Below are 11,774 nucleotides of genomic sequence, written 5' to 3'. Positions count from 1 at the left end.
TTTTCTGATGAAGAGGTGTGGGGCTCAACTTCCTGAACCCTGCATGTGTGAATGCAAACCAGTGTGGGTTAGGAGGACCTGCTTAACCAGACTTCCCTGATGAAGGGGTGTGGGGCCAGGCAGCCTAGAAGTTCCCCTGCAAACCATTCTTGGCTAGCTTTCCCCCGCCCCCATAGGCTCTCACAACATAGTGTTGTGTCCTTCGCAGCCACTTTGGGGAGCAATCAGCTTTATCCACAAGTGAGTAGCCAGCATTCTGAAAGCACTGCTTCTCTTTGACCTCCACCCAATCAGCAAGCCTGCTGTGGGTTCAATTCTTCTTGCAGTGCACTCTGCTCTAAGCCATTGCCCCAGCCCCTCCTGGGCAGATGCTTTCTCTGCTCTGATTCTCCTCACCTAGTTCTTAGCTGGGCTCTGGGCTCCTCCCAGCTCAGTCCTATTATAAGCTCCTTTGTGTCAACTGGACAACAAGTGCTTCTTCCTAATCTGGAGTCTGCTAGGGTGAAGGTCCCCATGGGCTCTGCCCTTTATGGCACCATCTAACAGAGGCCTTGGCTTTGACAATGACCAAGATAATAGTAATAATGAGAAATGATAAAGGGTTTCAGGAGCGTATCTGTGTATGTATTTGTATATATTATACCTATACATATATAGAGATGGGGGGGGAGGGAGGGAATGGGAGATGGAGGCAGAATCTAGAAGTAAAAACAAACATCTGCATTGAGATCCCCCAACACGTGGTTTAAATACAATTTGATAAGACCATCAGACTAAGTGTTGAAGAGGATATGGAGCAACTAATACCCTCATAAATGGCTGGTAGGGATGCAAAGTGACAGAGTCTTTTGGAGAAGGGTTTTTTTATTTCCCTTAAATGTTCCACACACATTTGCCATATGACTCAGCAATTCTCCTCTCAGGTCTTTCCTTAAGAGAAATGACCGCATGGGTCCATATAAATAATTTCTGAAAATGTCTCTAAGAGCTTCGTTAGAATTGGTAAAAAATGGAAGACACTCAGATGTATATCAACTGGTCAATGGATAAAGCATTCTACAAGGAATGCCACTCCCCAGGAAAAGGAATCTGAGATCTGCTTGCATCTCAAAAATAGTATGAGAAGTGACAGAGCTATTTCTAAAAGTGTCCATTTGCATCATATTTGGGGCAAGGCCAACTAGAGGGATAAGCAATTAGGTGACTGCCTTAGAGCAGGATTCAGGGCAAGGAGGGACTATAAAAGGGTATGAGGAAGATTAGGAAGTGAAAGAAACTGGTAAAACTTGTGGTGGTGGTGTTTGCTTATCTTACATATTACCTCAGAGTGAGTAAATTGTACACTCAAGAGATGAATTTAATTGCATACAAGTTATTCGGAAGCTAGAGATCTGTGTGCTTGCCCTCAGCCCCTTTTAGCTCCTGGATCTTCTGAGGCAGGGTCTTGGTCCAGAACTGCAGCCTGTGTGCCTTCAGGGCCTGGCCCACAGCAGGCTGGCTGTCCAGCTGCAGGTACTGCTGGTCCTGGTCGAACAGTGGCCAGTGGGGCAGGCCTTCTCCGTTGGGGTTCCTGTGTACATGCCCTCCCAGCAGGGCAGGGTGAGGGTCAGTCTGAGCTCTGTTGAACTAAAATCTGATATTCCACCCTAATTATGGACAGGGCATCCAGCCAGGCAGAAAAGGGTGTTGAGAATGGGGAGATGTAGGAAAGCACTGACTTCTCACTTGTGTCATTCCACACAGGGCAGAGAAACCTGGCCTGGGTTGCCCTTCCCTGTGAGAGACTGGCTCTCATGGTAGCCCAGCACCATGGCTCACCCTCTAGACCACTGTGAGAAGAGACCAGTGACCTGCACCCACAAAGCACCCTTTTTGAGTGTAGGTCTTCGGGGGCGAGGATGTGATGAAGGACACACAATAGCTAATGGGGTCACTTCAGACAAGGGGAGCAGTGGAGGGCCCGTGTCCCTGGGAGGTTGCAGTGTTCAGGTTTTCTCACCCATTTCGAGCAAAGTTGGCCCAGTACTTCATCATCCTCCTGTTCAGCAGCTTCTCTTCCTCAGTGAGCTCAACTGTGGGAGAAGGAAGGCAAGGGTCCAGGTCCTGGCCAACCCCATCCAGCTGTCCATTCCTGGGCCACACTCACCACCCCAGCCCCAGGCTTGTGTCCCTTCCCTATCACCACAGTCCCAGGGCCTGGCCCTCTGCTTGCCCAACCTGCCTTTACTCCTCCCAGCCTTTAAATGAATCAACACTGGGCTCCTCCTTGGCCTAGCAGTTTCCTTCTTTTGGACACCGTGAAGTCATTTAAGAAATGATTAGGCTTTTACCCAACCCTCTCTTCTCCCATGCAACACACCATTGTTGGGGTGGGAACGCATAGAAGGTGTATAGATTGGACTGGGAAAGGTCTAACCCTGGAATGACCCATTGAGTTGTAAGATGGTAGACACTGGATCCCATGTTCTCTCTAAGCCACAGTTTCTCATTGTACAATGAGAGCAATTGCCACCCTGTAGTCATGAGAATGCTCCTGTGGAATAAGGAGTGCTCACCTCTGATGCCATTGATGAAGGATCCAAACACAAAGAGGAGTTCATCACCATGGTCAGCCTTCACATGTGGTGGCTTGATGTACTTGAAGATGCTGGGACGATACTGGAACTCATAGAAGTAGACAGGAGCATGGGAACCTGGAGGGTGGACAGGATGTGTGACTTTTGGTGGCAAGATTTCTAGGTCCAAAGCTGGCTTGAATCTTCACAGTGGCTTGGAAGCCCAGAATGGTTCAGAGGCAGTTGGAAGTCTCTTTGTTAAGTCATGTCTTAAAGTTCCTGGCTGTGTGGTCACGGGAAGTCCTTGAGTGCCACTACCTTAGTTTCCTCCTCTGTTAAATGAATGTGATGTCTATCTTTTACCCTACTCATAAGGATTTACTGAGATAACAGCCTTCAGGTGCCTGGGACCAGGGTCTGGATAAAGACATGCGTCAGGACCTGACACCAGACCTCACCAGGGACCCACAGCTCTGAGCTGTCTCCTAGGAAGCCAGGATTCAGGTTCAGACACACTCACTCTGATAATGTGCTACTTGGAGTGCAGGCATCACAAACATGAAGTCTGCCATCATCTCTTGGAACTGGAGTCGGAGGGTGTGGGGGTCCTCGTTGTCTCCCATGTACTCCTCCATCAATAGGTCAGCACATTCGGCAGGCAACTTCATCTAGTCCAGGTGACCAGGGAGAGTCAGGTTAGGCAATCTCTGGGGCAGGGAGGCAGGAGCTAGAGGGTAGGGATTGGGGTTTGTAATGTCAGGGAATAGGGCAATGGTGTCAAGCTGTGCGGTGGCCCCACCCACAAATGCACATAGATCAATCTTTGTTCCTGGGGATTACTGAAAAGGAAGAGTGTCTGACTGCACTCTGCCTGGTGCAGGACCCCAGAAGTCTTACCATCTGTGCTGATATTTTCTGCAGAGCAGCTCGCGTGGACTCTCTGTCTAGATCTTTCTGGATTTCAGGGGGGCCCAAGAGCTGTGTAGTGAAGGAATAGTCTAGAATTAGGAATGGGATGACCAGGATATACAAGGTCTAAAGCTGCTCACACTTGACACTATTGTAGGGGTTTTGAGAGGAGACTCACCATGGGAAGCATCCAGCCATACTCATCATTGGTGACACCAATGATGCTCGGAATACGTTGAAAATCAGCAGAGGCCAGAAGCTCCTGGGGGTGCCTTGGTAGGAAGGCCCCATCCACCACAGCAGGAATGATACTGAAAGCCTAAGGGGGAATTCAAGGTACATGATCATAGGAAGGAAAGTTTGTTGTCTAATGACACTGGAGTTACCTCCAACCCATCCTAACTCAACCAATGATGCTCACACCAACATTCAAAGATTCTTACCTGGTTTAGAATATTTTTGTCTCAAATCCCAATCAAGGCTATGAGGATACAAGGAGACCAAGCCTTGGAAATGAGATCTTTGTTCCACAGTGGAAAGCACTTTATTTTCCATATACCATGACCCCTGTCTCCTCACTAACATCCATTCAGTCTTACCTTGGTAACAGCCAGCATTTCCTGTTCACTCTTGCCCCGCAGGCAGCTCACCAGAGCCTCTGACTCTACTTGCCCACAGGCAGACAGGTGAGCCACCATCTGTAAAGAAAGGGTGGTATTGCCTATATCTCAGCTTTGTGCGGGTTGCCCTTAATTCTCAAAGTGTACCCTATTATACTGCTGCAGGTGTGAAATCCTTCCACCTTCCCTGAAGCTCAGGTATCATCCAGAGGAGACATCACACCTGCTTCCATGTGTCTTCTGAGGATGGGGACCCCTGGATGCAGCTTTTCACACCAAAGAGCAAAATCAACCACTTGAGGCAGGGGTGTGTGGATTCTGACCTTAGAGCTCCTCAAAAAACCCTGGGGTGGTGGGCAGTTCCAGAGACACCTGCATGGTCTTTGTTCCCATGGAACAGACAGAGTGGCAAAGGCTCTGAAGTTGACGGGTGAGTCTGCAGATTTGGCCTTGGATAGTAAAGGATACTCACTGTGGAGACATCCTTAGATGAGCTGGTGATGAGGCCAGGCAGCAGGGCCACCCCACTCTCCATGATGGCACCATGGAAGAGTCCTTGGGACATTGGAGACACCACAAGTGAGGACACACTACTGCCACCTGCAGACTGGCCAAAAATGGTGACGCGATCAGGGTTGCCTCCAAAGTGGGCGATATTCTGCTGGACCCAGCGTAGGGCGGCCACTTGGTCCAGGAAGCCCCAGTTGCCAGTGGCATGCTGGTCTCCAGTGCTGAGAAATGCAAGGATGATGCTCACTGGATGGTCCTCTGTCTACTCAGCCCCCATTGACCATCCCTGTCCCAGGCTCACCTGAAGAAGCCCAGAACTCCCAGGCGGTACTGGATACTGACCACCAGTACATTTTCAATGGCTGCCAGAATAGAACAATCAAGCATGGAACCTGAGCCCATCACCAAGGCACCACCATGGATCCAGACCATCACCTGGGAAATCAGGAGATATACCGTGTGCTAGCCACCGTGCCCAATCCCATCGTGGCTGATCCCCTACTCTGAACACCACTTTGGCTTGTGTAGCTATCCACACAGAACACTAATAGGACCTCATGACCTAGGGTACTGGTGACAGAGTAAGATCAATTTGGAAGATCAGGCCTCCCATACTTTGGAGTCTAACCAGGAAGCAGAACTTGGATCTATTCCTCTTAGAAGTACTCTGAAAGGAAAAGAAATTGATATTTCTGTGATTATCCCACTTGAACATTAATTTAAAGTGTCATCTAATCTGTGGCCCAAAAAATATACCATGGTCATGGAATTTAGTGATCTCAAGGTGCAGCTTTGGACACCTGCGTGGATCTCCTGGGTACAAGCTGGTGAGTTGGTTAGTGGGTCAGATCATTTGGCCTCTGAGAGCATCCAGGGCTCTTTGACTCCATGCCTAGGTCAGCTTCCTGCCTGCATAAGAGGACTTCTTGGAGCTGATAGTGAGAAACTTTTCATGGTAATAAACACTATAGTGGTGGCCAGCTGAACCTGTGTCTTCCAGTGTGATTGGTATTCGTATGTAGTAATTGGGGTCAACCCCAGGCCTTCACAGCATTGTGCTAGCTCTCTACCTTGAACCATGTCCCAAGCCCACTTCTAATGTTCTCCCAAAAATGTTCTCCCACCCTTCCACTGACCATGACTTCACACTCACAGGCAGGTTAGAGCCCTCACGGGCATGTGCAGGCACGTAGATGCTGAGGTACAGGCAGTCCTCTGACATGGGGATGGGAGGCAAGTTTGTACTCCCGAGGTTCAGAGCCTCTAGATTCAATGCATCTGCATTTTGCAGACACCTGGTGACAATGGAATACAGTTACTCCAGGGGCTGAGCAGTGGTCAATTCAGACTTCAGGTCCTGACTCAATCCCAGACAACCTCACTCCCTGCCTTAACTGATGCCTTGCCTCACATGATCCTTCTTTCAAGTCATTTCCCACTGAGTTCCAGGCCACAGGCTCTGGGGAAGCAGGGATGGATTCCCGACCCCCAGGGAGGCCTCAAGATTGTTGAGTACTTGCGTCCACCTCCTTCTGAGGCTGGGCAATCCTGACTCTAGGGCCCTGTCTGGGAAACACTGGCTGCCCCTGTTGACAGTCACCATTTATTACTATCCCCACTCAGGCCTGGAACAGCATAGGTGTCCCCACACAGGTGGTGCCTGAGTGGATGGAGGTTAGTTCTCACAGAAGGGTAATGGGGCATCCCACAGCCCAACTTGAGGCTCTCAGAAAACCTCACCCCTTCACTGAGTCTTGAGCTGTAAGCACATGCCCCTTTCCCATGGCCCTGTGGGTGGGGTCCCCAAGGAGCCACCACTGTTGCGTTCCTCAGGGATCTGCAGCATCGACTGCTGGAGTCAAGGCCTTTTATAGGTTCAGAGAGCCACGCCGACCCTCTCCCAGAATCATCTCCCCTGGTGGGAGAGAACCTCTGAAATAAGATAAATCCAGGGACATTATTTTCTTCTCTGTGTTTAGCACCTGGAGCTAATGTCTTTTGGGTTCCACACTCTGACGCAGGGGCGTGGCAAAGTTACTCCAGCATTGGAAGAATGAGTGTGGGAATTGCCCCAATGTAGATGGATAGGTTTTTGTATATTTGTTCATTTCGAACCTGGGTTTTAAAGATGGTGCATTAGTTTGCAAAAAACACATTACCACTGGTCTATAGCCCCAGGCCTTGCAGTGCAGTTTAGATGAAGGAGCCACTGCAGCCTGGCCCAGGGCTCAGGGTACCCACCCCCACCCAGCCCTGAGGTTTCCCAGACCCCAGGAGAACTTACATGGCCGGGTGGGATGTCCCATCCCTCACACCACTCCAAGGTTCAGGGGGCTCAGGGGCTGCAAAGCGCAGTGGTCCTACAGGTGGCTTGGCAAAGGGAATTCCCAGGAAGGTGTGCACCCCCACATCGGTGCCCTTCACATGGATGAGGCTGCCCCGCACCTGCCCGGTGTGGGTGGTCCGGATGGGGCTGACTGAGTCCTGGCCTGTGGGCAGAGAGATGCACTTCAGGCTCAGGTCTGCCCACTCAGCTGCTGGCCTGCAGCACCTTGGCCTGGTTGGCCCTCCTCAGCTCTGCCTTATGGAGGGAGCCTGATCTGTCAACATTCGCTTCAGAATGTTTCTGCTCATCCCTGTCCCTATCCCCACCACCACTATCACTCGACCGGGTCACAGCCTATCCCTCCAGGCTCACCAGGCTCTTGTGACTTGCCACCATCCTTTAGCCCTCACATCTGCCAGCAGAATGTCTTTTGGGCTGATGGGGCAACAGTGTCCATTGCACTCACTGTGCCAGGTCATGTCAGGCACTAGGAGGACTGTGGGAATGGAACTAAAGTTTCCCATCCTCAAGGATCTCATGCTTTAGAAGACAAGAAATGACATAAAGAATCACCATGCATGAAAGGAGAAACGGACGTATGGAGGGGAGCTATGAGTTCAGACCATACAAATCTTGTCCTGCCTGGGCTTGGGGATCAAGGCAAGGAGCCTATGGAAAGTCAAGCTAGATATATCTGGCTTGTCCAAGTCATGATATTTGGTAAAGGTTGATGTTGGGCATGATGGGTTTAATTCTTCTCTCTACCGTAGAATGGGCCCGCTCTTCGGTGCTGTGCAGCTCTCTGGCTGTCCCAGTCCTCTCTGTGCTTCAGGGTGCAGGTAGTTAGCAGTCAGGTCCACAGCTCTCCTGCTATTGTTCACATCTCCCCAGCTCCCACATCACTGGGGCCTTCCCTCCCCCAGGCTCAAGATCTCACTCTAGAATGTGGTAGATCTGAGCTGGTTTCCATAAGAAAAAGTTAAAAACTCCAAACCTCCTCCTCTCTCCCACCAGATCCCCTAGGATCTGATGTTTGATGCTCCCTGGTACAGGTCAGGCCAGGGCAGCAGCCACTCACAGGACCAGAGAAGGAAATTGGCCAGCATCCCTCCAAGTCCAAAGACACACTCCTGTCCCTACCAACATGCTGTCTCCACACAGTGCCTTGCCAGAGGGATCGTGGTCCATGTAACTCATGTGGTGACTGATCACTAATGCCTGATATTACTTACTACAAAGGACAAAGCCTGCTAATGAATCCTGATGACATAATGTCGCTGCTTCCTTGAGGAGAAGCCCTGCATGGACCAGCAGGAGGAATCTCACCCGTGTATGTATGTAGGAGAGTGAAATGTCCTCTTGTCCCGATGAGGAAAAGGTCACACCAGAAAAGATGGGTTTGTGACCATTTAGGTGAGAGACAAAGATGAGTAGTGTAAGACCTGGACACTATTTAAGACCTAGATGGGCCTGTGGAGGAGCCAGGACTGGGTGGGCAGAAGACTGTGGGACACAAATCTGTACCCTCTCAGGACTCAGGTGGTTTTTTTTTTTTTTTTTTGTATGTGAGTTCAAGAAAAAGATTGTTGAAAATAGAATATTTCAGGGGAGGGGCTGGGATTGTGGCTCAGAGGTAGAGTGCTCGCCTAACATGCCTGAGGCCATGGGTTCTATCCTCAGAACCACATAAATATAAAATAAAGATATTGTGTACGCTTATAACTAAAAAAATAAATATTAAAAAATACAATCTTTCAGTGAAGCTAGAAAAATCTTTCTGTTGAGAAAGTTCTCGTTCTCTAAAGCCCCAGGTAAGGGAGGAAGCCTGTCAATGGTGGTCCAAAGGGGACAAGGGACCATGGATTCCTCTGTGCAGATTAGACTGGGAAAGTTGGGACTATGTCCAACACCGACAATAGGAGCCTTTGGCGTGGGAGGGATCAGGGCTGCTGACACTACCTGGGCATGGTACTCTCTTATCAGCAGCTTCTGATAAGGGCCTAGAGACTTCTAGAAGATACAGAGCACTTCACCTTTATTCCAGAAAACAATCCAAGGCATGCCAGCTTGGGTTTACCAGTGAAGGGAACCCAGCAGTCAATCAGATCAGCATTAAGAAGTGGTACCACGGGCTACTGTAATGCCCAGGGCCAGTAACCTTGCCTGTGGAGCCTAGGGAAGGTGCCAGCACTTCTCTGGCCAAGGGATCAAAACACTCGGAGCCAAATGTAACCATCAAGCTCTTATATTGCTGATGTTATTATCCAAGGGTGAGTAGTAGCTACAGACACAGACACACACAGGAGGGGAAGGTCCCTATCCCTGTTCCTTTGCCAAGAGGCTTCTGACTTGCTCATACTGTGCTCCTCAGAACCCCCTCACACTAGCTCACTCCTCCATGGGAGGCAGCTCTGACCCTCTCTGGCTCGCCCTCCTGCCCCTTATCCCCTTCATCTGGCTCCTCTACCAACTCCCCACCCCTGGTGCCTTCCCTCCAGGCTCAGGCTCTGTCTCTGTGCACTTTGGCAGCTGCAACCTGGTCTCTACCACCCTCCCCATGGCAGCCTCACCCTGGCCCTGGATGAGGAGCATCAGGAGCCCATAGGCCACGATGAGGAGCCAGGCAGGAAGTCGATGCAGGCACATGGTCGGCTCCCAGGGCTGCTTCTGTATTCCTGGGCTTCACCTGGAACTGCAGAGCAGCATTCTGCCCAGGGGGAATTTGAACCTGACAGCGAGGAGGCGGGGAAATGGGTGGTGCCCTGCAAGGTGTGTGCTGCAGGAGAGTCACTCTGAACTCTCAGAGGTCATGGAGCCAGTGTGCTGTGGGCAGGGCCTACCCCTCTTCTTCCTTTGGCCACCTCCTAAGGTACTGCACAGCCTCTGTAGCCTTCTGAGATCCCAGGACCCCTCTCCTCACACCTGGAGTCACTAATTCCCTGTCCTTGCTGTCACAGGCCTATGAGGGTGTTGGGGAGGAGAGGAGGGAGCAGAGAGCTGGATGTAACTGGAGGAACATGGGGGGCTTCTCTGGGGGGTGCAGAATGAAGATTTCCAGAGATGGAGAAATACAGGTGACCTTGCTGGAATGTAGGGAACTGCTTACACAGTGGCAGGGAGATGTGACTGTGACCTTCATAGTTAACTGGGTGCCCTTCAATAGTTCCTGATCTCTTATGGACCATGTTCTGAGATCCTCAGAGGGCTTCACCCTTCTTAGTCTGACCCTTCTTTGTGAAGGCATTTTTGTAGATACCCATCCACATAAAACCAAGGTCCAATTTACAGTCATTATCCACTGGAAAGATGTGAAATAAGTGCCTGCCTGTCCAGGAACTCCCAGGGATTAGATGCCTCTGGGAGATTCTGAAACTCCTGAGCCCTGCATGTGTGTATGGAAGCCCGTCTGGTTAGGAGGATCTGCTCAAACTGACTTCCCTGATGAAGCGGTGTGGGGCTCAACTTCAGACAGCCTAGAGATTGCCCTGCAAACCATCCTTGGCTAGCCTACCCCCACCCCATCATAGGCTCTCACACCTCAGTATTGTTTCCTTCTCAGCCATATTGGGGAATAATCAGCTTTATCCACAAGTGAGTAGCCAGCATGCTGAGAGCACTGTTTCTCCTTGACCTCCATCCAATCAGCAAGGCTGCTGTGGATTCAGTTCTCCTTCCAGTGTACTCTGCTCCAAGCCATTGCCCAGCTCCAGCCTGGGCAGATGCTTTCTCTGTTCTGATTCTCCTCACCTAGTTCTTAGCTGGGCTCTGGGCTCCTCCCAGTTGAGTCCTATTATAAGCTCTTTGTGTCAACTGGACAACAAGTGCTTCTTCCTAATCTGGAGTCTGCTAGGGTGGAGGTCTCCATGTGTTTTGCCATTTATGGCACCATCTTACACAAGCCTTGGCTTTGACAATAACCAAGATAATAGTAATAATGTGAAATGATGAAGAGTTTCAGGAGCGTATCTGTGTATGTGTTTGTATATATTATACCTTATACATATATAGAGATGAGAGAGAGAGAGAGAGAGAGAGAGAGAGAGAGAGAGAGAGAGAGAGAGAGGGAGAGAGAGAGAGAGAGAGAGAGAGAGAGAGAGAGAGAGAGAGAGAGAATGGAAAATGGAAGCAGAGTCTAAAAGTCAAAACAAACATCTGCAATGAGATCCCCAACACATGGTTTAAACACAATTTGATCTAAGACCATCAGACCAAGTGTTGAAGAGGATGGAACAACTGATACCTTTATAAATGGCTGGTATGGATGCAAAGTGACAGAGTCTTTGTGGGGTAAACTTGGTATTTCCCTTAAGCATTCCACACACACTAGCCATGTGATTCAGCAATTCTCTTCTCAGGTCTTTCCTCAACAGAAATGACAGCATGGGTCCATATAAATAATTTATGACAATGTTCCTAAGAGCTTTATTAGAATTGGTCAAAAAATGGAAGACACTCAGATGTATATTAATTGGTCAGTGGATAAAGTGTGGTGTGTGCCTAAAAGGAATGCCACTCCCCAGGAAAAGGAGTCTGAGATCCGCTTGCATCTCAAAAGTAGTATGTGAAGTGACAGAGCCATTCCTAAAAGTGTCCATGTCCATCATATTTGGGGCAAGGCAACTAGAGGAACCCTAGCAATTAGGTGACTGCCTTAGAGCAGGATTCAGGGCAAAGAAGGACTACAAAGGGGCATGAGGAAGTTTAGGAAGTGAAAGAAACTGGTAAAACTTGTGGTAGTGGTGTTTGCTTATCTTACATATTACCTCAGAGTGAGTAAATTGTACACTCATGAGATGAATTTAATTGCATATAAGTTATTCCACACTGGGCTGTGAATGGATGTAGCTCAGTGGT

The 11,774-nt window shown here is 49.6% G+C and overlaps 1 protein-coding gene across 1 annotated transcript; it reads right to left on the bottom strand.

Moving 5' to 3' along the window:
* Positions 1 to 1,383: 1,383 nt before the first annotated feature.
* On the bottom strand, positions 1,384 to 10,575 carry LOC308637792 (cocaine esterase-like; the record flags this gene model as incomplete). The annotated part of the gene is made up of 13 exons (XM_081274617.1): positions 10,458 to 10,575; positions 9,491 to 9,606; positions 6,879 to 7,083; positions 5,748 to 5,889; positions 4,896 to 5,029; positions 4,557 to 4,815; positions 4,064 to 4,162; positions 3,643 to 3,783; positions 3,453 to 3,533; positions 3,076 to 3,223; positions 2,556 to 2,693; positions 2,000 to 2,072; positions 1,384 to 1,570 (listed from the first exon to the last, which is right to left on the bottom strand). The coding sequence occupies exons 2-13, from the start codon at positions 9,564 to 9,566 to the stop codon at positions 1,384 to 1,386; spliced, it is 1,683 nt and encodes a 560-aa protein (XP_081130743.1). The 5' UTR covers positions 9,567 to 9,606; positions 10,458 to 10,575.
* Between the last annotated feature and the right edge of the window lie 1,199 nt (positions 10,576 to 11,774).

Source organism: Spermophilus citellus, assembly GCF_964194105.1.
Source record: "Spermophilus citellus genome assembly, chromosome: 18".
Lineage (NCBI taxonomy): Eukaryota > Metazoa > Chordata > Mammalia > Rodentia > Sciuridae > Spermophilus > Spermophilus citellus.
This window is presented reverse-complemented; position numbering and strand designations above follow the sequence as displayed.